General features: G+C 39.1%; 1 protein-coding gene across 3 annotated transcripts in view; it reads right to left on the bottom strand.

Moving 5' to 3' along the window:
• Positions 1-1,417: 1,417 nt before the first annotated feature.
• The window catches only part of LOC128606880 (golgin subfamily B member 1), a 58,470-nt gene continuing 34,765 nt past the window's right edge, over positions 1,418-25,122 (bottom strand). For 2 of the 3 annotated variants that reach the window (XM_053623394.1, XM_053623393.1), the window contains exons 21-29: positions 12,512-24,451; positions 11,901-12,058; positions 9,807-9,861; positions 9,182-9,307; positions 8,137-8,289; positions 6,748-6,845; positions 6,423-6,557; positions 5,023-5,137; positions 1,418-4,285 (exon numbers count right to left, since the gene is read on the bottom strand). In XM_053623394.1, coding sequence (XP_053479369.1) covers positions 4,127-4,285; positions 5,023-5,137; positions 6,423-6,557; positions 6,748-6,845; positions 8,137-8,289; positions 9,182-9,307; positions 9,807-9,861; positions 11,901-12,058; positions 12,512-24,451 — 12,939 coding nt within the window. In that variant the 3' untranslated portion in view covers positions 1,418-4,126. The remainder of the gene's footprint in view (positions 4,286-5,022; positions 5,138-6,422; positions 6,558-6,747; positions 6,846-8,136; positions 8,290-9,181; positions 9,308-9,806; positions 9,862-11,900; positions 12,059-12,511; positions 24,452-25,122) is intronic. The other variant, XM_053623395.1, reaches the window with a different exon arrangement.

Genomic DNA, 25,122 nt, shown 5'->3' with positions numbered 1-25,122 from the left:
TGAAGCAATTATACTGTTTTTGCTATGGCGCTATAGCGTTTTCCATTTAAGTACTGTTTAATAATGTAATCCATGAGAACTTTCTGTTCAAAGTTATTATTTTAGCTGTCTACCACAATATACTGGAGTGGAAAGTAAATATGGGCTCAAATGCTAGTTTTCAGCTTGAATGTGTGGGTATTTACATCCAAATCTGGTGAACAGTTTACGAAACACTATACTTTTTATGTTGGTTTTCCTGTTTTTAAGAATTACCAATGGGGTTTACATCTTGTCGCAAACCCTCTGTATTTACTCTGGTGATGTCTTCCTGATTGTTGACATCGCTACAGATACGCCACCTTAGCTCCTGGAGGGTGTTCTTGATCTGGCCAACTGTTGTGAACGAGTTTTAATTCACCAGGAAAATTATTCTTCTATCATCTGTCATCATAGAGGTCTTCTAAGGTATTCTGAGTCTTTTGGTGTTCCTGATTTTCTTTTTGGGTGGGGATGGCGATCACAGTTCAGGTGTTTAGTTGACTACACTCACATATCTGATATATTGATGATTTAAGCTTTAGGATTGTGGGTAAGGTGATATTTTACCAGGAATTTCCATTGTGTAACAACTACGGTAATCGTGAATGACTATAGAAGTAACAGAAGCTTCCAAACTATTATTTCATCATTACCGCATAATTATTGCATTACCCCTTTAGACTTAAGGGCTACGGTTAGGGTAAGGGAAACCAGAGCATATGAAGTCTTACTTTACATCTGTTCAGCTCTATTACAGAGACATCATTCAGGTCAGTTTGTACCAAGATATACAGCAAATAGCAGAGCTCATTAAAAAAGACTGGTGTTTTTAAATGTAAATAAAAAGGTTGAGGTTAGACATGTCTCATTGCCTCCAGCCATTTCTATTACCACCTGTGCACACATACACCCACCATCAGGATGAGCCCTGAGCATGAAGAGGGCATTCAAGGCAACATTTCCATCAGAATTGTGGTACAATGAAGTGAAGGTAGATTTGTGGCTAACAAAACAGAATGGTGTCTGCTGCAGTGGACAAGTTACCCTAAAGTCACTTCCCAAATAGAATGTATGCCCAACACTTACCCTTTCTTCAGTGGATAATCTCACCTGGATACTGTAAGCTTGAACCCAAGAACTGCAGTAATCATAGAAACTAATATCCCACTATTCAGTATCACCCAAAAGAGGATGGGTTCTCTTTCAAAATTGGTTCCTCTCAAAGTTTTTTCCTCACGTCTTCTCAGGGAGTTTTGCCTCAACATTATCACCTCTGGCTTGCTCATTAGGGATCCAAGTAGAAATTTTCATCCAGATTTCTGAAAAGCTGCTTTGAGGGACTATCTGTCATTAATATGTTATACAAATAAAATTGAACTGAGTAATTGTTTCAATATAAAGTTTTCTAATAGCTTTATTTAAAATGAACTTCATTTAAAAAAACAAAAACACAAAAAAAATTCCACCATATTGCACACATTTTAGCCCACCAACTGAGGACAGACACAGTCTCTCTCCATGAGTCTAATCATTCTCCTCAAAAATAGACCCTATATAGAAAATGACTATTTGAATACACTCCGTACTTTTCATTTTAAATAGAGATCAATTTTGCTCTAAATCATCCCATATTTACAGATCACTTTAGAGTAGAACAGCATTATACAGTAAATCAGCCTGTAAACAGTGTTAAATATAGTACATCTGTAAAATATATACACACATAGCATAATATACAGCAGTGTATTCCAGCTGTGCTCTGCGCGTTACAGTTGTTCCTGCTCTAACTCACCTCGGCCCCTCAGAACACACCCACGTCACACATGCAACTACTCATTTATTTTCAATTATATATTTTAATGAGTTGACAAATTTAGGTACATCATTGTGTTAGTTTCCTGTGATGCACTCTGTACATGTCTACTTACTGGATTTACTAGAATGCCAACTTTTTTTTTTTTAAAGAGTGAACACACAAAATGCAATCTAACAGGACTTCTCCACTGTGTTTATTTTATTCTCGCACTTTTGAGAGACTGTACACATTACCCACAATGCACTGCAGCAGTTTTAACACTGAGAAAAATGGCTATGAGCAGTGAGCAGGTTTTCAGCAGCATGAACTTACTAAAACAATCTCTAACACACCTGATTGAACTCACCTACTTTTCAGGCAACTTCTCAGATCAAAATGCACGCTTGAGTGTTACAGTGAAGTAGGAAGTGTATGTTAATGATCTGATGAGTTGAATTTGGTGTGCTAAAGCAGAAAAATACTGGGAACACATTGCTCCAACAGACTAATGTGCAAAAACACTGCATGAAGTTTGGGTTAAGGAACCGATGAGCTGAACAAGGCATGTTGGAGCAGGAGACACTACAATCTGCAGACGCTGTCATTAATGCTTCTTTTACCATGCATTCGCCATCTTTAATCTCACAGTATAATTAAATACACACACGGTGTCCAAACCTCCAAGCAGTCGCAACAGGCACAACCTACACAAACACACACAATGTACACAGCATTCTCGCATCAAGTGTGTGTGATGCAAAAACTGTATTTCAGCACACGATGGACATGAGTTTTAAAGGAGCTATGATGGAAATGTAACTCTCTCTCTCTCTCTCTCTCTCACACACACACACGTAGTGTAGTAAATACTCACCACTTTAAATCCCATACACACTTCTCCAGCATATTAGACTCACTTCAGTGTAGAAAAAAAACCAACAATCCAAATTCTCACTCACGCACTACGCATGTGCTGATAATCGGTCACATAACATATTGCAATATTCCACATGCACAATATTATTACACCTCTTGTGTTAAGTCCTAGAGGAGGCTGCCTATACAGGCAGCATTTTGTGCAGCAAAATAAATTCTGTGCAGTTTAAAAAGCTGTCTTCTAAGGGTCTTAGTTCAGATTAATTGAACTTGTTATTGATGGTGAAAGCATACGTTTGCAAACATTGATCCAACTCAGGAGGATGGTATTTTTGTTTAAGTACAATATTATCATAGTATCATAAACCATGTTTAAAGGTTATGCAATTATGGCAATATCGAAATGTAATATTGACACACGCCTAACCTGGAATTGTGACTGGTGGCCCAGCTAGATGGTCTGGAATCTATAAATAAATGTTTAGTGCAATAACCTCATCAGCAGCGAAAATGACAGATGCACTCATCAGTGGACGCAGTGACATCCGACATTTCAGCTCAGGCTATTTGTTCTATGTAGTGTGTTACCAAAACTGTTTAAAACGACCACCAGTTACCAAACACCAAAACGTCCCTCAGTTGAACCTTATGACTGAAGAATCCCTAGTTTAGCATGGAGGCAGATGTATTGTTTAGCGGTGTAAGAAATATTTATGAGAAACTGAACTCTGATTATGGTGCCATCTTGTACACCCAGCTGATGTTAAGCTGACGCTTTTAAGACAGATACATTCTATGCCACTATAAATCAGTTAGTGTGTATAAGTATAAGTAGTGAGTATTCGATTACCCAAAAAAAAATCAAACAAACAAAAAAACAACACACACACACACACACACGGAAGACAAAGTATTTTGGAAAGACCTACTGTAGTATACAGTATGTGGAAACAACACCTCACTTACTGTGTAGCTGAATCAGTAGTTAATTCATAGCGGTACTATTCTTATATACTGTTTGATGAAGTTGTATGTGGTTTGGGGAAAGCAAGCTAATTTGCATGCTTTGCTTCGTCCTTTTTGTTGCACAAAGCAAAGAAAACCCCAACTAGCTACAGCAGAAGAGCAGAAGTTACGCAATGATATTCTGAGAGAGTATCCATTGCTTGATTTGCTCATTTTAGTTTGTTATCAATATTAATATTGACTGTGTACAAACATAATATGAACACACTCTTTTACACTTCTACTAGAGAAGAGTGATTGAGAAAATTTAAGTTGTTAAGTTATCGGTGTTTGATAACTGATTAAATAACAAACAGGTCGTGGTTGAGGACTCAGCCTTTTTGACCACAACTGCAGTACGCATTGTTGTCGAAAGTTGAAATCTATGTTCCTCGTTTGAGCAAGCAATCTGCCGTTGGTTTTACATGCCTATAAAACTCCAGTGAAACACATGAAGACGAGGATATGGAGTGCGAGCAGGTAGGTCAGGAAGAAGTAGCGGGATTTTGCTCTGGATGTCAGCATCTTGGAGCAGTAAAGACTGCGGCCTCTCAACCAGCGGCGGCACGAGTGGACACCACTCTTCATCTGGAAATAAAGACAATAGCAAATCATAAACATTTTCAGCAAGGACGGACATGTAAGAAATGAAACGTTATACTTTTTATTGATTTATAATTACTTTTAATGCTGTGGTATGTCCATGAAACAAGTATTCATGTACATTAAACTCCTCACAGGAAACTTCACATCAACAATTACACATTGTCATTTGAATTTCAGTTGGAACTAATGTCAGACCTACTGTTATAGAAAATTCAGCAACACCTTCTGACCAATCACAATAAGGAATGGCCTAAACAAGCATCAATGAACAATGACAACACTGAAGAAGTATTTGAAGTTCATGATTAGTCCAAACGGTCTATTAATCACAGTCTTTAAGAATTTGAGACATAACCATGGAAACATTAATGATGCCTGAGCTAATCGATGCTTCATTAATGCCTTTGCTATCACAACAAACAACAATAAAAAGATGAATGGCATGGATTAATGCAGACAAAAATTATTTGTATTCACAGTTGCACAGGAAACAGAAATAGAACACATGAAACATGGCTAAATGAGTTCTTGAGCTACTTTCATATCGTTCAGTTCGGTAGATGCAAAGATGTATACTGTGCCCCCATGTGGGTAAATCTGGTCAGTAGACATGTAAGCCAGACTGAACATTGGGGTGTTCCATGCCTTCACCTCATCTGGGATTTCGGGATATCAGAACACTTACTTGGGACTTGGGTATTATATTTTGGGAGACTTACTGTGCGCGTAAGCAGATGTTGCTTCGGATCTAAAATCAGAGCTTCCCACTCCTCCTCCGTCTCTAACTGTATACTGAAGTCTCGCTGAGAAGATCTGGAAGGGCTGGGTTCCATACTGACACACACAGACACACAGACAGTATTATTCAAAATAATAATCATTTATATTAACGTTAATGTAGGCCGTTTGCTTGGGGAGTTTGCCATCACAGCAGAAAAAAATTACCGGAAACTGGTTACAAGTTGGCTGTAGCTCCTAGTATTAGCATTTAGTCGTTTTTATTTTTATTTTTAAACCCCCCACTAATTACCAAGGTCACTACTGTGTGCAAAACTGAAGTCAGGACTGTAAATAAAATTTGCTTTGAGCAAATCAAACAAAAGCAAATCAAATACTTCAACAAAACGAATGCTTCAAGTGGTTTCCCAAAAGTATTCTTTCTTCATTCTTCTTCCTCCAGACATACTGCTGATCCATCGTGCCGAAAAGTTCCAGTTTTGTTTCATCGCTCCACAGAACATTATTTATGTTTTTGAGCCAATTGTTCTTGTGCTTTTGGGTCAGTAGTGGTGTACGTCTTGGAGTTCTGGCATGGAAACCTTCTGCGTTTAGTACACGCCATACTGGTCTCACTGAAACCTCAGTGTCTGTTACCACCAAGTCTTGCTGCAGGTCTTTTGCAGTCACTCGAGGGTTTTTCACAACCTGCCTTCTCAGAAATCTGGTAGCAGCCATTGATAGCTTCCTTTTTCTGCCCCGTCAAGGTATTTCATGTGTTCCAGCTCAATCACATCTGGTGCAATTAATGAAGCCCTTAATTAGTTGCATCAGGTGTGCTCGCGACAACACCTGTTTTGCATATTTGTGCTGTTGTGAGGGATTCTATTCAGGGGGTTGAATAATTTTGAAACCGGACAAATCATTTTAAGTTGCATTTTCAGTTTAATTTGGAGAAACCACTTGAAGCATTCGTTGTGTTGAACTACTTCAATTGCTTTTGTTTGATTTGTTCAAAACACCTGAAAGTCTGTGAACTTTGGCAATAAACCTGATTTGCAATGGGGGTTGAATAATTTTGATTGCAACTGTATAACTAAGTTCATAACAAAACTGAAATAAAAGAATATAAAGTACGTGTGCACGTGCTCTGAGTTGAACAGCAGCGAAGATACACTGAATTCTTGTATAACAAAGTAGCCCTGATAAACACCTGATAAACATTGATTTATATTCCTAATTTAAACCCTTGTTCATATCCTGTGACCGAAGACATTCATGGTTTTATCTGTCTGGCAAGCAACGGAAGCCAAGACACATCAGAAAATGATGTTTTGTTGCTCTATATAGTGAATGTGGCATAAGAAAGCATTGATGTAGTCGAAATTATCTGCCCTATTACCTCGTAAACCTCTGCTCAGCCAAGCCCAGTGCTTCTTCCGCTGCCTGTCTCCGCACCCTTTCCTCCTCCAGCCTGTCGCTGAGCAGAGACACATTTTGCTGGGTGGAGTCAAGCTGGAGTTCTGCTTCTGCCAGTCTAAACACAGAAGATGATGTTTTCATTCTTTGCTTTTTTCATCTTAAATATGGAAAAATTCCACTTTCCATAAAGTATCTTTTGCATAGTGTATCAATGGCCTGTCATAGGTTACACCATTTCGATTTAATGGTAGCTACTTCCCAGATTTATCTAGTCTTGTTTCTGCATTCTCTCATACTCATTTCACCTGCTCTTGAGTTCTCTGATGTCCAGTCCATCCAGATCACTCACAGCACTGCTGATTTCTTGAGGGGCTCCAGGAGCAACTTCCATACACACCGAACCCTGTGAAAACATTAATTCTGTGTTAAAAAAAGAGTGTTCTTTCTTGTAATAATACCGTATTTCCTTAATGTTGCATCTGTTCAAGCTATTAACTTCACAGCCTTTCTTGTGGCCTCACACAAATGTGTGGTGGTCTGAAAAAACCCTTCACAATTTGAACTTTATAAGTTTCCTGAATTAAGATTTGTATACTCAACCACAAGTTATATTTTAAAGTCTTCTACTCCCAGTAGTAAATAGGGAGACAATCGCATTGACAAATTCCATTCCAACTGCACTGAAAGACCCCAACGTATTAACCGTCTAAAATTAACTACTGTTTGTTTATTTCATTTGCATTTATTTTAATCTGTAATAAATAAGATATACCAATGAAAATATACAAATTATTTTATTCCAGACTAACAGGCAATAACAATACAATCTATTTTAATTAAAAAGGCCAAACAGTATTAACAGACTATACATTGATTCAATGACTCTGTTGTCATTTCTTTGTTATCCAACTGGAATTATCTTAACTGGTTTTAATATTATCCCGAGTACCATGCATCTCTAAACCATATCTACTTATAGAAAATCATTAGCGACACTTTATCAAATAAATGTTTTACAATGGGTAAGATGTAGAGATGGCACTGATCTGATACCCTGTATCAGTATCGGGCCAATACCAGCAAAAAAAAATTTAATAAAAAATGGTGGATCGGATTTTCAGAGAAAACATATTGTATATAAGATACTGTAACAAATGGACAAAATGGGAACTGGATTTGGAAAAGAAATTTGTTTATAGAAATGAAAATGTTTACCAATTAAGAGATTTTTTTTAAAACAACATCAGATAGGTATCAGCTGATACTCAAGGTTTCAGTATTTGTATCAGTATTGGATTAGAAAAAGTGCAATCTCTAGAAAGACAATAATTCTTATGATCAATGTTATTAACATGAGTCTCCGGTGTTATCAACTGATGTAAATGTCACTCTCGGCATTTAAACAGAATCCTTAACCCTACCTCACCCTCAACACTAAACCTCGCCCAGACCAAACCCTATACAAATCCATCCCTACACAAACCCTAGACAAAATGAATTAGCTAGCTAATATTAACTGTTCACTGAACAACTGTAGTCTATCCAAATTTGGATAAACGGGCCCAATGTAGCAACGGAAACCCCACATTAAGCCTGTGGCAAAGTGACACAACACTGCTAAGTAGTGAACAGTACAATAAGGTTTAAAACTGCTCACGTAAGGACATCCACATGCATAAATAAATACTTCATACCTGTGAAGGTGAGTGCTGGATTTGTTGTTGATTTGCTATCCAGTAATAGCGGTTCTGCAGCTCACTCAGACTAAGCTGGGTTTCTCTCAGAGTCTGAGACACGGCTCTCAATTGAGCAGAAACAGCAGCTTTCTCCTCTACTGCCTGCTGCATCTGCAACACCAGAACTTACAACATCAGATCACCATCAAACCATCCACCCATCCATACCATTTATCCTACACAGGGATATGGGGGAGCCTGGAGCCTATCCCAGGGAACTTCGGGCATAAGGTGGGGGACACCCTGGACTGGCCAACTCATTGCAGGGCACAATCACACATTCACACACTATGGACAATTTGGAAATGCCAATCAGCCTCCAGCACATGTCTTTGGACTGGGGGAGGAAACCGGTGTACCCAGAAGAAACCCCCCAGATGCATGTGGAGGACATGCAAACTCCATGCACAAATGGTGGAGGCAGGATATGGATCCCCAACCCCAGAGGTGCGAGGCAAATGTGCTACCCACTAAGCCACCATACGCCCCCATGAGATCATCAATGTCTTCAAAAACACAGCTCCAATGCTACTATAAGTTCTAAGATAAGTGCAGTGATTAACAGTATTTCCCAAAAACAAAACATGACAAACAGGAAGAGTAACAAGAATAACTGTATGGATTAAAGGGGTTTCAAAGTTGCTAACAGACAAAGCTTATCAAATCATATATATATATATTTAAAATTTGGATTGCAACTGTATACAGTTGCGGTCGGAAGTTTACATACACTCATCATGGGCATGAATGTCATGGCAGTATTGGGCTGTCAAAAATGTCTTTGAACAATGTACAACATGTACAACATACATTTTTATAAAAAAAGAAAAAAAAAAAGAAAAGAATTCGGTTCAAAAGTTTTAATTCATTTGAGGTTTTCTGTAATCAACACAGGACCAAAATTACACGAGTGTATACAAACGTCCGACCACAACTGTATATATGTTATAGTATGTTATTTTTGCAGATATTAAGAGCTTTGTGTGCTGGTTTGAGTACACACCTTGATGTTAAGCTGCTGGAAGCCAATATCTCGCTGCTGAATCTCCATCAGGCAGTGCTGCAGATGTGTCTGCAGCTGTACAACCTGCTCTGAAGATGTGCCTTTACCTGAAACAAGCCCTGACTCCTACACACATCCATGTGCACGCACGCACACACACACATACACACGCGTTCATGAAAGCCCACCCCCAATTTTGTCACTGTGGTGCAGACTTGGCGCTGTAACTATAGTGCACACTACTCATAATTAACTTGCACAGATGACATAAATTACCAGATGACTTGACCATGGCCAATTCATCCCTTATGTGGAAATGTATTTACTCATTTGTGTATTAATGAGCTGAAGTAGCTAACCAGCTCAGCATACTTTATTAGATTATGATAGCTACCACTTTTAGCTTGCTCAAATAGAGTTCCTGAGAACCAAGACAAGTAACTTGGCAAGCACACAGAGCTTTCACCTACCTGGTGTGCTAGCTAATGGATTTACAATTTGTCCATCCCTGTTCTAGCATACTTTAGTGTTGATCTGATAAAAATCAAAAAATTTATCAATGTACTTTATATATAGAACTGTGTGACCTCCCCGTCTGTATGGAATAAGGCCTGTATTATGTTACCTTGCTGTTCTCCCTGAGAGCTTGACATTCAAACTGCAGTCGGCTCTTTTCAGACCTGCATGGTTGGGGGTATGAAAAAAAACCCACAATGATGTCACTGTACACACACACACCTTTCTTCCATGAAGTGATACACATATTTTCCTGCACATCATACCAAGCATAGTGCTAATGACCTCCTGTGTGTGTGTGCCACTAATGTCTGTTTCTCTAAGTCAGTCCAGTCCCGATAATAACAGTAGAAGCCTAAGAATGGTTACCCATCCTGTTTTAGTTTATTGAGGGAGTATTTTGGGGCACTGTTTAATCTAAAAATCAACAACAATAATTTACATTCAATAACTGACAATCACTGCCATGTTTACATACAAGTATTTTTGTCCGTGTAACTGAATTCATTTTGATGATGATGATGAAGATATTTTCACCATAAACATGACAGTGGCAATCTGTTTAAAAATCTTTATTTACAATACATTGTACAATACAATCTGTACCAAAGGTACATGCAAATGCAGAGGCATTTTGTGTCAGTGTCACTGTAGTGTCACTGACACCCTAACAATAAGAAGCATGCGAGTCCTGTTAAAATGTAAACTAACATTCAAAAAAGTAGTGTTAACTAAATGCCCGTCATACACATTCTAAATGAATTAAAATGAAATAACATTTGAACATTAATAAATGTTTTAAAATTAGCAAATTGAATTTGAATTGTGAAGGTAATCACATTCTAAAACTCGCACTGTGATTATTTCTCTATTTAATGGATTATCATACTGATCATGGGATAGAAAGACCTTTCATACTGACCTCAGTTAGTTGACGTTAGCACATTAACGGGTTTCATTCAAATTAAGATATCAGTCAGTTTATTACCAGATTACCAGAATACTACACTACAATTCATACAGATCACTGCATACTCACTGGTAAAAAGCTATAGGGAGGTTAATGAGTAGCACATAGTGGCGTCAATATTGAGTGTCGTTAAAATGCAACAATATTTCGTTAAGAGCTCATGAATTATTTATTAAAAACAGGTCATTTTAAAGAATGATGCAGCAGGCTATTCTAAGTGACAGCTCTGTCCTTTAGAATACGTATCTTTAAATATAGACTGCTCTGGGTAGTGCACTCCGGCATGTTGAAAGGACAGCGTGGACATATCCATCATGCTACATTTATCACCAGCATTGACAGATTTGCTTAACTAACACAGAGGACCAGCATCGGTCGCAGAAACAAAAAACCTGAATAGTCCTGTTGTGTAACAAAGGAAAGAATAACTATGACTTCATATAATAGTTCCCCCGATCAAACGCTACTGCCTTATTTACCCCTTATTTGATCCTAATTATAAATAAAAATCCATTACTTAAAACTGAAACAACAAAACAACAACAATAATTTTATTGTATAAACTGCAATAATGTATAAGGCTTTTAATTTCCCATATTAATACTGTCTCTAAAACTGTACAATTTTGATCTTAGTCCCTCTCTCAGGCCTGGAAAATCTAATAAAGTCTGATGCACTCCAATGGTTAATAATTAAATCTCATCATTCACTTTTGCTACCACAAGGCAAGATTCCAGAATGAGAAAATAACAGAAACTTCCTAATGCTGATTCTTAAGTTTTCCACTGGCTACAGCTTTATAGACAGCAGGAAAAGTGTGCCTCATAGCCTGGAACACATTGTAAAGCTTCAGCTTGTGAGACTGTAATTACAATAGTGTAGTATTCCATTGTCCTATCATGCCCCCTAACTATCACAGGTTGAAGATAGTATTACAATGAAACAAATATTTTCGAGATACAACACTATTGTTGTTGCTCTTAAACCTGCAGACGTCCAACCTGATAGTCATTGTGATAGTTGGCATCAATCTTCCCAAGCTTTAATTGTCTCTTACTAAATAATAATTAACAGATTCAGTTACTTCCCTATGGTATTATTGTCTATACTGCTTTCAGCCAAGAGGAACACACTTCACAGTTAGTGAAGAATGACAGAATTTTCTCTCTCTCTCTCTCTAAAAAAAAAAAAAAGAAAAGAAAAGAAAAGAAAAGAGAATTATCCTAGAATTACCTCAGCTCTGCCAGCTCTGCCTGGTATCCCAGAATGTCTTTTTCAAACTGTTGTTTGTAAACGTGTGCTTGTTGCAGCGCCCTCTGTTGGTCATCATATTTCTGCTTCAACTCCACCAGCTCGGCATTCTGAGACCGCAAATTTCCAACCTCCTTAAGCTGGAAGGGAAAACAGAGATTGTCTTTAAAAGCTATAGCAGAAAATACAAAAAATCTAAAATGCTGAAAACAGTCATAATCTGTTTAATGTTCTGTCCCATGGCTTCAAGCCATCTCCTTGTACTTTATAGGATTGTAAGGGTACAAATACCAATTGATCTCCACTAAATCTCAGTGATGAGTTACATAAGCAATACTGATGGAAAGAGGGCCCCAAAAGCCATTCCCATGCCTGGTGCAAAAGAGATGGAAGAAATGGGACAGCTACTTTTTGGTTCAAATGTACAATGGGTCATTTTGAGCCAAAAAAGTTTAAAGACAGAATCCCATGCTCTAGCACATCCAAAATCAAAGCCACATCAAAGCACACCAACCAGACTTGCATGCCCTTAGTGAATGCCCACATGCTACAAATAGTACTGAATCTAATCAGAGACACAGCCTAGGACTCACCAGGCCATCTCTCTCAGTCTGAAGAGCACCAACACTGATGCTAAGGCTATTGGAATCCTCCGATTTTATAGACTTGAGTCTATCAGGGCTTGTTTGCTGTCCATGTTCGACTTCCTTCTTGGCCTTCCTGAGTTCCTCCAACAGTCTGTCTCGGTCAGACTGCAGACTGACCATTGCTTTAGAAAATGCATTAACCTGTCTGCTATAGGAGCTCTTCTCCAGCGATGCCTGTTTAAGCTGGGCCTCTTTCTCTGATACTGCTTGTGAAAGATCGTTCACCAGCGCCGATAATTTGGAGTGTGGATCTTTGCTTTCCAGTGCCAGAAGCTTTTGAACCAAGACATTCTTTTCTGTAGCAAGAGCTGATATCTCTGAGGTGGAATCATTTAGCTGATGCTCATATTTATTCATGGACGCTGTAGCTTCCCTGAGTTCTTCATCGTATCTGCTGCGTAAAATCTTGAACTCGTCGATGAGCTGATCCCGGTCATTTTGCAGCGCTGCCATGGCTTTCCCAAGCGATTCATTCTGAGATTTCAGATTTTTGTTTTGGCTTTTAGCTTCAGACAAATCCTGCTCTGCTTGCATAATGTCTCTGGCCAAATCTGCAACCCTCTGGTCTGCAGTTTCTCTCTCGTTTCTCAACAAATTAACTTCACGCTCAAAAGTGCTTAGTTCTTCATTATATTTTTCTTCAGCCTCCACCAATTTTCTCTCAGACTTTTTGATAGTTTCCTTTAGGCTCCTGTTTAAGTCATCTGCAGCCACTTTTTGGGTAAACAACTTTTGCTGAAGTTCATTACATTCAGAAGCTTTCGCTGCTATGGCTTGCTGCAAATCAGCAATCACTTTACTCTCATTTGTCTCCTGTCTCTCCTTCTGTAAGGCCGATAAACTGTCTTGCAGTTCTTGTACCTGAGAATGTAGGTTAGCTTTCTCTTCTTTTAAGGCTTTGATTTCCTCTGCTTCCTTCTGTGCCTCTAGAAGGGCATCACGATGATGCATTTCAACAGTTCTTTTTTGGTTCTCAAGGTTTCTTATTGAATCCTGCTGCTTTTTGAGTAGATCCTTCAGCTGGTTGTCTTTAAGGGATAACACCTGGTTTAAATCCTCTCTGTATCTGATGAGCTGCGCTTTGAGCATAGCATTCTCTGAATTGAGGTCATCCATCTGATGAAGAAGGGTTTTGATCTCTTGTTTTAAGCTCTTGGTCACATTCTCAGCAGATTCTTCTTTACCCTGTTCCTTAATCTGCTTTAATTCTGAGGTCAAACGTTCTTTCTCAGACTGCAAAGACAATATTGAGTTCCTTAAAGTGTCAACATTTATTAGCATCTGTTCCTTCTCCTGAACACCTCTGTCCAATCTGGTCTGAAGACTTCTGACTTTGCTTTCTAAAACCTTCACTTCTTTCTCAGAACTTTCTTGCTTGGTATAGAGAGCAGCTAATCTATCCTCATACCCTGCTAATTGAGCATGATGATTAGCCTGAAGCTGCTCCAGATACCCTGACAACTGCCCATCTTTTGAGGATAACAGAGAGGATATCTCAGAATCTTTGCTCTGAATAAGAGATTTCAAGTGCAATGAAATGGCTTCTTGTTTCTCCAAGTCAACTAGAAGTTTGCTGTACTGGGCCTGGACTAAAAGGAGCTCAGATTCTTTGTCTGATAACATTTTAGATGAGTGCTCAAGACTGGACTTTACTTGGGAAACAGAGTATTTTTGCTCATCAAGTTGTTTCACAAGTGTGCTTTTATCATTTACTAACCTATCAATTAAGGCACTTTGTTCGGATGACCGTTTTGTAAGTATTTCAAGGTTTTGATTGAGTTCAGTATTGCTTGCACGCATTACAAAGAGCTGCCTTTGGTGTGCTGCAGCTGCAACCGAATATTCATTCAAAGTCCCCTCCAATTTCCTGTTCGTAACCTGCATATCTTTTAGCACTCTAGCTTTCTCGCTATTGTCCTCTGACAGTTGAATAATAACCAAGCTTTGTTCAAGAAGCTGGCTATCCTTATCATGCAAAACTTTTTGGAATATATTGTCCCATTGCTTTGTAGCATCGCTAATGTTTGGATCTACAGTCAACACTGCTAGTTTGGCCGAATTAGTCTCTGCTTCTCTCTTCAGAGTTTTAATCTGCAAATCTCTGGACTCAACTTGTTTGTGTAAGGATGCAATAACTTGAGCTTCCCTGTTATTCTGCTCTTGCAAGTCATTGATTTGTTTCTGCAGCTCAGACCGCTGTTCTTTCAAAAGGGCTTGCTGCTGTTCCGCCATTTTTTCCAAGGCCTTCTCCTTTTCCGCCGACTCAAATTCAGACCGTTCTTGCCTCTCTGCAAGTTTCTGCTTAAGTACATCTTTCTCAGATGTTACTCTGGACAGTTCCTTACTGGTCTCGTTAAGAATATTTTTGTGCATTTTAAGTTCTTTTTCAAGACTCCCATTCTCCTTCTGCAAATCTGTGACCTTCTCAGTCATGTCTTTGAGCTCCTTCTGTACATGTTGATATTGGGTCTCAGAGTGCTTTAAAGACCTTTCTAGATTCAAAATCAGTTCCTGATATTTAATACAATCCTGTTGTAGTTGGTTGATCTCTTGATGCTTTTCTTTTAGCAACTCTTGAAGTTCCCTCTTCATGTTTTTAGACCCTTCGGTGCCTCTTTGCAAAGCTTTGAGCTTCTCTTCAAATTCTTTCACAAGCTTCAAGTGTAGCTGTTCCTTTTCTTGACAAACCTTTGCCTTGTCCTCCTTGACTTCCTTCAGTTGAGCTGAGAGCTGCAGTCTTTGTGATTGCAAGACATTAACTGCCTCAGTCAATTCATCAATTCTTTCAGAATTTTTTAGAAGCACAGTCTCCAAATACTCGTTTTCGTTTTTTACCTTATCAGATGTCTCTTGGACATTCTCAAGTTCCTCTTGCAGCATACATTTGTCATCTTCCAAAATGGTAACCTTTTCACTTAGGTTTATGGCTTCTTGTGTATTTCTTTCGATCACCTGCCGAAGATCTGATATAGTTTTGTCTCGCTCACGCACCTCTACTTCATGCTCATGCTCTGACTGTTTTAATTTCTCAGTAAGATTTGACTTCTCCTTTTGTAGTAGTGCAACCATCTCACTATGTACTGCTAAATCTGTTTTTTGAGTCTCTATTTGCTCTGTGAAAGTTTCATTCAAATGGAGAGCCTCACTTAATTTGAGCTGCAGACTACTTTCAGTCGATTTCGATTCCTTGTGCCACTTCTCAAGAGATAAGCTTGTTTCTCTGAGTTCCTCTGCCAAGATCTGGTTATCCTGCTGAAGTTCACACATCTGTCCTCGGAGCTCCGCTGATGATTCTTGAAGGGACTTCATTTCACTTTCCAACTGATTATTTCTTAAAGTTAATTCATCAACTGTGCATTTTTGTTTGTCATCAAAAGACATCAGGTCCTTTCTTATCTTTTCATTTTCCACTTCAAGCTCTTCAATTTTTTGTTGCTTCAACTTGACAATCTTTCTAATTTTTTCTTTAATTTTGTCATTTTCTTCCTCTAATTCACCAATCTGCTTTCCAAGAATGTCCCTTTCAGATTCATATTTGTGAGACTTTAAAAGAGCTTCCTGTCTCTCTCTCTTAGCACCTTCAAGAAGCTGCCTCATCTTGTCCATTTCACTGCTAACATTCTCATAAGCTTGGAGGAGAGATTCATACTCCTGCTTCAAATCGGCATGCTTGGATTTCCATTCGGATAACTCCTCAGTCTGTGAATCTTTTAGGGACTCTAGTTGACATGAGAAGGCTTGCTTCTGTTGGGTGATGTTCTCGATTGTAAGTTTAAGGCTTTCACAGGCTGCAGATAAGTTGTGATTATCACTCAGAATTCGATCCACATCTGTGGCAAGGTTCTGTTTTTCAGCATTTAGCTTTGACATGTTACTTTCCAGTTCATTTTTCTGACGTCTGAGTTCAGAAACTACACTTTCTAAAGATGACATTTCACTTTGAATATGTTCATTCTTTGATTGTAGTTTCTGGATTTCTTCTGTGATAGCCCGGTTCTCCTTCAAAAGCTCCTTACGAGAAATCAAAGCAGCTTGAAGTTTTTTTGTTAGCTGATCTACTGACTTATTTTCTCCAATTTCTGCTGGTTTTTGTTGCCGCTCACTGACTTCAATTCTCATTTTTTCCATTTCTACCTCATGGAGATGAATTTGTCTCTGAAGTTGTTGTTCTAGAGCAGATATGAGTGCCTCCTTTTCTGAGATCAGAGACTGAAACTCTAACAGAGGATTATTAGAACCCTCTTTAAAATGGGATTGCTGTTCGCAGGTCACTCTTGAGCATTCAGATGGTACGGATGGCGTATTGTCTGATGCAACCCTCTTGTCAAGTAATTCATTCTTAATCAGAAGCTCCTTGTTTTGTGCTTCAAGTTGCTTTATCAGTGACTCAAGTTGTGCAAAATCCTGTTTGGACTTTTCAAAGTTCATGATGCAGCTCTCTTTTTCTCTCTGTAGTGTTTCTATTTCCAATTTCAGTTGCTCAACTTCAGATTTTGCTTCTTGCCACTGGGATCGTTCCACAGAAATGTGCTGCCGAGTTACGGTTAATTCATTCTGCAAAGCTTGCACTTGTTCCGATCTCTGAGTGACCATTTGTAAGGCAGACTCCAGCTCTGTCGTTACGACATCTCTTTCTTGACGAAGTCTTTCCATGTCATTCTGGTTTTTCTTGCATTCTTCACTTTCAGCTGCCTTCAAACTCAATTTAAGCTCTTCAAAAGATGCCGATTGATTCTGATTCTCAGTCTGTAGCTTGGTCATATTTTCTTTAAGCTGCTCAAGTTGTCTTTCGATTGTTTGAATGCATAACTTTTGGCTCTCAATTTCTTGGTTCTTCTCATTGATCTCTCTAACAAGTTCAGATCTTTCAAACAGTGACTTCTCAACCATTTCTTTGGATCTTTCCTCGAACTTGACCAGTAGTTCATCTTTATGGACCATTTCATAGGTTATCATTTCTAATTTCTGTTTAAGACCCTCTAACTGTTCACAAAGTACGGATGATCGTGTTTCTTCAACAGATGCACTAATCATATCCAACTGATTTTGATTGTCAGATTGCAGCTTGGTCATGCTTTGTTGCAGGTCCTTAAGTTGCTGTTCAGTAGTTTGGATGTAAGCCTTTTGCTTTGCAATTTCATCATTCTTCTCTGTGATTTCTTTAGCAAGTTCAGATCTTGCACACATCATGTTTTCTGCCATTTCTTTGGACTGTTCTTTCAAACTGATTAGTAAATCATCTTTACGAGCCAATTCAGATTTCACATTTTCCAGGTTTTGTTTAAAACACTCTAGCTCTTCAAGAAGCGATGATGTTTGCACTGACTGTGCTTCTAAGGATACTCGTAAATGCTGCACGGATGTTTCTCTTTCTTCAATCCCTCTCTCTAAGGTCTCTATTTTGTCTTGCAGACATTTTGAATTCTGTAGTACACATTCTAGCTCTTGAACTTTGAGATCATAACTCGATTGGACAGCCATAAATTCATGTGTTTGCTGATCGTGCTTCTCCTGAAGAGATTTGAAGTTGGTCTTGATTTCACAAAGCTCATCGTTTAACATTTTCTGACTTTCTTGAGATTTTTTGCGGGCCAACAATGCAGCATGAGCTTTCTTCTGCAGCTCGGCTTTCTCTTTCTTTACCTTGGTCAACTCATTTTCTAATTCTTCAGTATGACGTGATATCTCTCTCCTTGCATTGTTGTCGGTCATGCTGACATCTTTCTCAAGTTGCTCAAGTTTGGCACTCAATTTCAGCTTCTCAGTCTCAAAAGCAACATCTTTTTCATCGCTGGTAATTTGCAGCTGGTCAATTAAATGCCTCTGTTCTTCTAGTTTCTGGAGCGTGGAAATCAAATTCTCCTCCTGTTCCTTCAATCTGCCTTGTAAACAATGAGCACTGTCTTCCATTTGCACTATGATCTGCTCTTTTTCTGACATGAAGAGCAATAAGTCATTGATTTTACTGTCTTTATCCTTTAATTGCTGACTAAGATCAGAAACAGTTGTATTATGCTCTTTTTTGAGAGAGTGTATTTGCATCTTTAGTTCTTCCAATTTCTCCTGCAAAGCTGACATTTCTACTTTGTTCTCTGCACTTTCTGCATTTTGTTTTTCATGTTCCTCTATTTTCTTCAGCAAATCTTTTCTGACAACAAGCGCTGCTTGAAGCTTTTTCTTCATGGCCTCTTTTTCTTTAATTACATGGGTAATTTCAATTTTAAGTTCATTGTTGTCTTTCACCAAAGTCTTGTTTTCCAATTCTGTATTTTCCATTTGACTTTGGCAAAGAGACAGATGTCCTTTTGTCTCTTCCAGCTGTGAAAGCAGATTGCTTTTCTGCTCCTCATGTTTTATCCTTTCATTTGAGGCAGCTGCGACCACCTGTGTTACTGATGTATCCCTCACTTTTAACTGCTGGCTGAGTGCAGTGAGCAGTTCTTTTTGCTGACTGATCTGAATGCTCATACAACTGATTTCATCATCTTTCTTTTGGATAAGTGCACTGTGTTTCAAATTAGTCTCTTTGAGCATTTCTGATTTCTGGATTTCTGTCATGAGTTTTTCTTCAAGATTTTTAATATTTATAGACAATGAAGCGATCTTGCTTTCACTATCCCTTTTATTGTCTAGGCCCTCCACATGCCTTTGCTCTAGCTCCTTTTTTAACTTAGCTAATTCCTGTTTAAAGGAAGATACTTGAGACTTATGGTCTTCTTGCAACTGTTTAATTGTGGATTGCAAGGAAACATTTTCTTCTACAAAAGCCACTTCTTTATCTGACATGGACTGTGTTAAACGGGATACCTCTTTCTGAGCATACTCCTGGCTTTCTTCCAATTTGTGGAGCTCTATTTGCTTATCATGTAAGACCTGTCTTAATTCAGTATTCTCCCTATCCTTTACTTGAACGGTGGACACAATCTCCTCTAATTTGCTTCGACTCATTAAAGCATCCAATTCTTTCTCCTTAAGTCTCTCTGAGCCTTGTTCAATAGCCAGTGTGGCTTCAGCTAACTTTTCATTTAAATGATCTAGGTCCTGTTTCAGAGCATGCACTTTACTGTCTTTGGACATCAATTCATGCTCAATTTCTTTGAGCTGCTCAGCAAGGACATTCTTAGCCTGTGTTTCCCTATCAAGAACTGAAAGCCACTCTTTTTCAGACTCCTGAAGAGTTTGTTCAACTCTCTGAACTTCTGATTTCAATCCGGTGATAATATCATCTTTGGCACTAACCTGGACCTGGAGCTGCTCCATCTCCGTCTTCATATTCTCCATGCTACCATGTTGCTGTTGACTTTGGAGCTGCAGCTGTTCTTGTGTCCGCTGAATCTCAGAACTGTAATTCCTTCTGAACTCCTCTTTTTCCAGAACTAATTTATGGACCTCTTCTTCCTTTTGTGTCTTTTCACTGTTGACTCGCTCTAGCTCCTGCTTGGTCAAACTGTTTTCCTCTTGCAGCTTCTTGCACAACTCATTCATTTGTTGTATCTCTGACATGACATGCTCTGTATGTTTTACCTGAGCAGTGTATTGATTATTAATAGCATGTAGAGCCAATTCCCTTTGCTCAAGGTTCTCAGTCAGGGAATTAACCTGGGCTGCAACTTGAAGGTGCTGTTCCCTTAATCTCTCAATTTCTATAGTCAGGGAGTTGGTGTTCATTTGCTGGGCAACTAATGCATCATCCTTTTGCTTTGAAACGTCAGAATTAAACGATCGTAGTTGTTGGATCTCACTCTGCAACGACAACGAATCCTGTTTAAGGGCGTATATTTGTCCATCTCGTTCACTTATCATCTGGCTGAGGTTCAACAATTCTTCATTCTTTTGGGACAGCAGATTCTTTGCTTCTTGAAGTTCTTCCACTTGAAAAGCAAATTTATCCTGAAGGTTTGTTAAGGCACTTTGCTTCTCTTCTATTGCTATGGAAAGCCTCACAGTCTCTTCCTTGAGTGCCTGAGTTTGACTCTGCAGCTCAGACACTAGTTCTGTACTTTCCATAAACTGACTCTTGAACAAGGCAGCCTCATCAGCCTTCCTCTGAAGATCCTGAAGAGCTTTAGTTTGGTCCACCATAGTGCAACCACTTTCTTCAAGGGCTGCTTTTAGTCTTGCTACCTCTGCAGACTGTTCACCAAGATTGCTGTTCAATACTGAAACCGATTCTTGGAGTCGGGCCAACTCTTGTCTTAAGTTGTCATTTTCTAAATCTTTGACTTTCAGGGATTCATTCAGGTTGCTGACCTCTGCGGAGTGTTTAGATGTAGTGTCAAGAAGGACCTGATCTTTCTCAGCTATTATGACCCTGAGTTGTGCTGTCTCTGAGGATAAGCCCTGTGCTTCACAAGTCAGTTGGGAAATTGTGTCTTCAAGCTTCGCAGCACTAGCCTTCATGCTCAGCTCCTTTTCTACTTCATTGTTCAACAGAGCATCTTTTTCTGCTACAGCAGCAATTAGGCAGTCATTTTTCTCAAACAACATCTGCAAGTCTCCTTGTAATTTAGAGATGACCTCCATGTCAGATTTCATTCGCGCTTTAGACAGCTCTAATTCTGCTGTTATCTTTTCACCCAACTGAGCGATCTCTTGATCTTTCTGGAGCAGCAAGACATCTTTCTCTTGCAGTGATCTTTGTAAGTTCTGAGCATCCCTCTGTAGCTCAGCAATGGTTTCCATTTTCTGGCTGATCTGATCTTCGTCTGATTCAAATCTGACCTGTAATTGACTCAAGAATGTCTCCTGTTGTCTAAATGACTCCTCTTTTTGCCGCAATTCCAGATGTAAGCTTTCGGCTTTGGAACGCTCGGTTGCTAGCTGCTGAGTCAAACACGTTAAATCGCCATCCCTGTTGGACAACTGACTCTGAAGAGCACAGATTTCTTCTTTCTTTATGGATATCTCTCCCACTAATTTTTGGAGTTCTGCTTTCATTGTACTATTTGCCTCACTTAGTGCCTGAATGTTATCTTGAAGATTCACCAGCTCGACTCGTTTCTGGGTCAGTTCCTCTTTCAGTGTTGCACTTTCTGCTAAATGACTCTCCAAAGAACTTTTAAGATGCTCGTTATCCAAGAGAAGCTTTGCAGCATTTTCATTTGTGGATGCCAACTGACTATTAAGTGAGATAAGTGACTCCTTTCTTTTGTTGAGCTCGTCAGTGTGATTACAACATTCACCTTCTTTCACTTTCAAATCCTGGACCAATTGTGAACATTCCCCTTTAAGCTTCTCGTTCTCAGTGTGGAGGTTTGTGTAAAGCTCTCGCTGATGATTAAGCTCACCTTGTAAGGAAGAACACTCCTTAAACTGTTGTTGTAAAACAGCATCTTTTTCCATAAGTCCTGACTTAAGAGCACTGCCCTGCTCCTGAAGTAATGAGAGAGTTTCTTGCAGCTGAGTAAGCTGGTCCTGATAACCCTTGAGCTGTTTACGGAGATCTGAAATTACCTGGTCTTTTTCAGCAAAACTGATATTAAATTGAGAATCTGACATCTTCACCTGTTCATTCAAGTGGTTTATGGTCTCTTTGCTCTCCTTTAACTGTCTTGAGAGAGATTCACATTCAGTAGTCTTTTCACGTACAGTTTCCTGCTTTTGCTCTATTGTTTTGCTAAGCTCTTCTTTATCTTTAAGCAAGCCCTCTATAATTTTACGCTTTTCTGCATGCTGCATCTCAAACCCAGATATTTTGTCATTTAAAAAGCTTCTTTCCTTTGCTAAATCATCTAGCTCTTTTTGAATGTTACTATTTTGCTCAGTGAGGATTGAGATTTGAGAAGCAAGATTTCCCTTATCTTCCAGTGTCATTGCTACCTTTTTATCCATTTCAGACACAACCTGACTTAACTCAGCTAGCTCCATCTCTTTATTCTCATATAAAGCTCTTATTTGTAGGTTTTGCGTGCTCAGTGCCTGAATGTTGTTATGAAGCTCAATAATATTAGCCTGCCTGAGAGTCAATTCTTCAGTTAGTTTCTTGTTATTGGCAAGCAACTCTTCTAGGGACTTTTTCATGTCACCATTTTCAGCCTCAAGTTTGGCATTAAGCTCATTCATGGTCCCTAACTGACTGCTGAGGGAAGCAAGAGATGCGTTCCTCTTGTCCAGTTCATTTATATGGGTTTGACACTCATGAGTCTTATCACTGAGAGCTGTGTTTCGCTCCTGAAGGCTTTGACTGAGTTGTGTACTTTCTTCTCTGAGGGAATCATACTCGATATGAAGCTTTGAAAAAAGATCCCTCTGTTGTGCAAGTTCACTCTGTAAAGAAGTGAACTGAGAAGCTTGTTGCTGTAAAAGGTTATCCTTCTCATATTGCCCTGAATTCAAGGTCTCCTGTAGCTGCAGGATTTCACTCTGCTGAGCATCTATTTGTGCACTTTTCTCAACCAGAGCCATCTCATTTTCTGATATTTTACAGTTGAATTCGTTTACCTGAGTGTTCAAGGCCTCAATTTGGCTTTGTAAAAGACCGACCAGCTCTTTACTGTTCTCCAATAACTCTTTAAGCTGACTACACTCGCTTGTCTTCTCCAACAGATGTTCAGAAAGAGACTGCTTGTTTTGCTCAAGCTCTGTGACTCGATCATTGAGCTGTTCCTTATCTTTAATCAGGTCTTCTAGCATTTTTCCATTTTCCACATGCTGCGATTCAAGTTCTGCTGTTTTCCTCAGAAGCATGTCTTTCTCCTCTGAAACTTGTTGCAGCAACTGAACCTTGTTCTCAACTTCCTGCTTAAGAACGTGATTCTGTTTGGTAAGGTCCTCCACTTGGGACTGCAAACTGACATTCTGGTTGTGCACTACATCCATTTTTTCCTGGGATTCTTGCAAAAGTTGTTTTTGGGTCTGTGAATTCTCCTCAAGAGATTTTTGAAGACCTAGATTTTCACCCTTAAGTGATTTCAACTTTGCTTCCAGCTTTGAAATGGTCTTCGTTTTGCCAGCCAACTCTTTTTGTAGTATCTTCTTTTCTTCTTCTGTCTTTTCCTGCACAGTCCTAAGCTTTTCCTCCAGCGATGTTATAGTTTCCAGTTTCTCTTCAACCCCAAGTTTTACCTGTTCCTGGCACTTGACCTGTTCTTGAAGCTGACTGGATAAAGACTTAAGTTCGTTATTATATTTTGTAACCTCTGCCAGCAGCTTGTTACGTTCCTCCTTGAGAGTCTTCATCTCCTTCTCGTAAGTCTGTTCCTGGTTGATGATCTGCTCTTTAAGCTTCTCATTGGAATTTCTGGTGTCCTTTAGCTGTACAAGAACATCCTCAGAGTCTTGAAGTTTTTGAGTAGCAGTGAGCATTTGTTCCTTCAGTGATGAAATTTGAGTTTCGCATTCGGTAAGGTGAGCAGACTGACTTGCATTCAGCTTCTGAATTTCCATGTTGAGCTTTTGTATCGTGAGCTTGTCCTCTTCCAGTTGATTAAGCAGTTCCTTAATTTCATTTAATTTTGACTCTTTGTCTTTTCGGGCCTCATTTAGATCACTCTCCGAGACCCTGAGTTGGTCCATCAACTCAGCTACTTTCATATTAAGGGAATGCTGGTCAGAAGACTGTGATTCTCTAATGATTTGAGCTTCCTGTTCTGATTTAACCAGAGCACTCTCAATACGAACTAAATCCTCCTCTTTATGCCTTATCTCCTGTTTAAGCTCTTGAATTTGCTCTGCGTATTCCATCATATTGCCCGAAAGAGCTGAAATTTCCTTGTCCTTGTCTGCAATAATATCTTTGAGGCTGTCAATTTCTCTTTCGCAGCTCTGGAGATCATGAATAAGCTGCACTCTTTCTTCTAAATGTGTGGTGTTTAGCTTATCCAGCTCATCATTGGTTTGATCCAAGTCGCTCTGCAACGATTCAATCATAGCTTCTTGTCTCTGCGTCTGAAAAGTCATAATAAAAAAAAGAATGTCATGAGGTGTCGGTTCATACTCTGTATTTTCTGAACTACAAACCCGTCTGCTTAGAGAGAAAGAAAAAAACAATATACACTTTGCTGTGTACATCACAGTGACATAGCAAGCATTTTAATCTTCCGTATTTGCCTGCCACTAAAATTGCAGTTTGCACACCGTGTTGCTGTAGTTCACCGTTTCCCACCAACAGCAGCAAAAAAAAAACAAATGCACACTTTTACATTTTCATATAGACTCACTGGCCACTTTTTTTTAGGAACACCTGTACACCTCCTTATTCATGCAACTATCCAATCAGTCAATCATGTGGCACCAGCTCAATCCATAAATCATTCAGATAGAGGTCAAGAGCTTTATGTTTGCATCAACATCAGAATGGGTAAAAATGTGATCTCAGTGGCTTTGACAGTGGCATGGTTGTGGGTTGCTACATGGGCCAATTAGCATATTTCAGAAACTGCTGATCTCCTGGGATTTTCACACAAAAACATGTGCACAAAGAGTAAAACATTCAAATCATCAAATTCCACCTATTTTGTGACCCTGATTTAGCACAGTGCTCATGCAAAATAATTTTATTTTAAATATTATTTTTAAGTCATCTCCAGGGCTCTATATTATCGGGCCTACCTACATTG

The sequence above is a fragment of the Ictalurus furcatus genome, chromosome 4 (genome assembly GCF_023375685.1).
Source record: "Ictalurus furcatus strain D&B chromosome 4, Billie_1.0, whole genome shotgun sequence".
In the NCBI taxonomy this organism is placed as follows: Eukaryota; Metazoa; Chordata; class Actinopteri; order Siluriformes; family Ictaluridae; genus Ictalurus; species Ictalurus furcatus.
The sequence above is the reverse complement of the archived record's forward strand: the minus strand, read 5'-3'. Positions and strand labels throughout refer to the sequence as shown.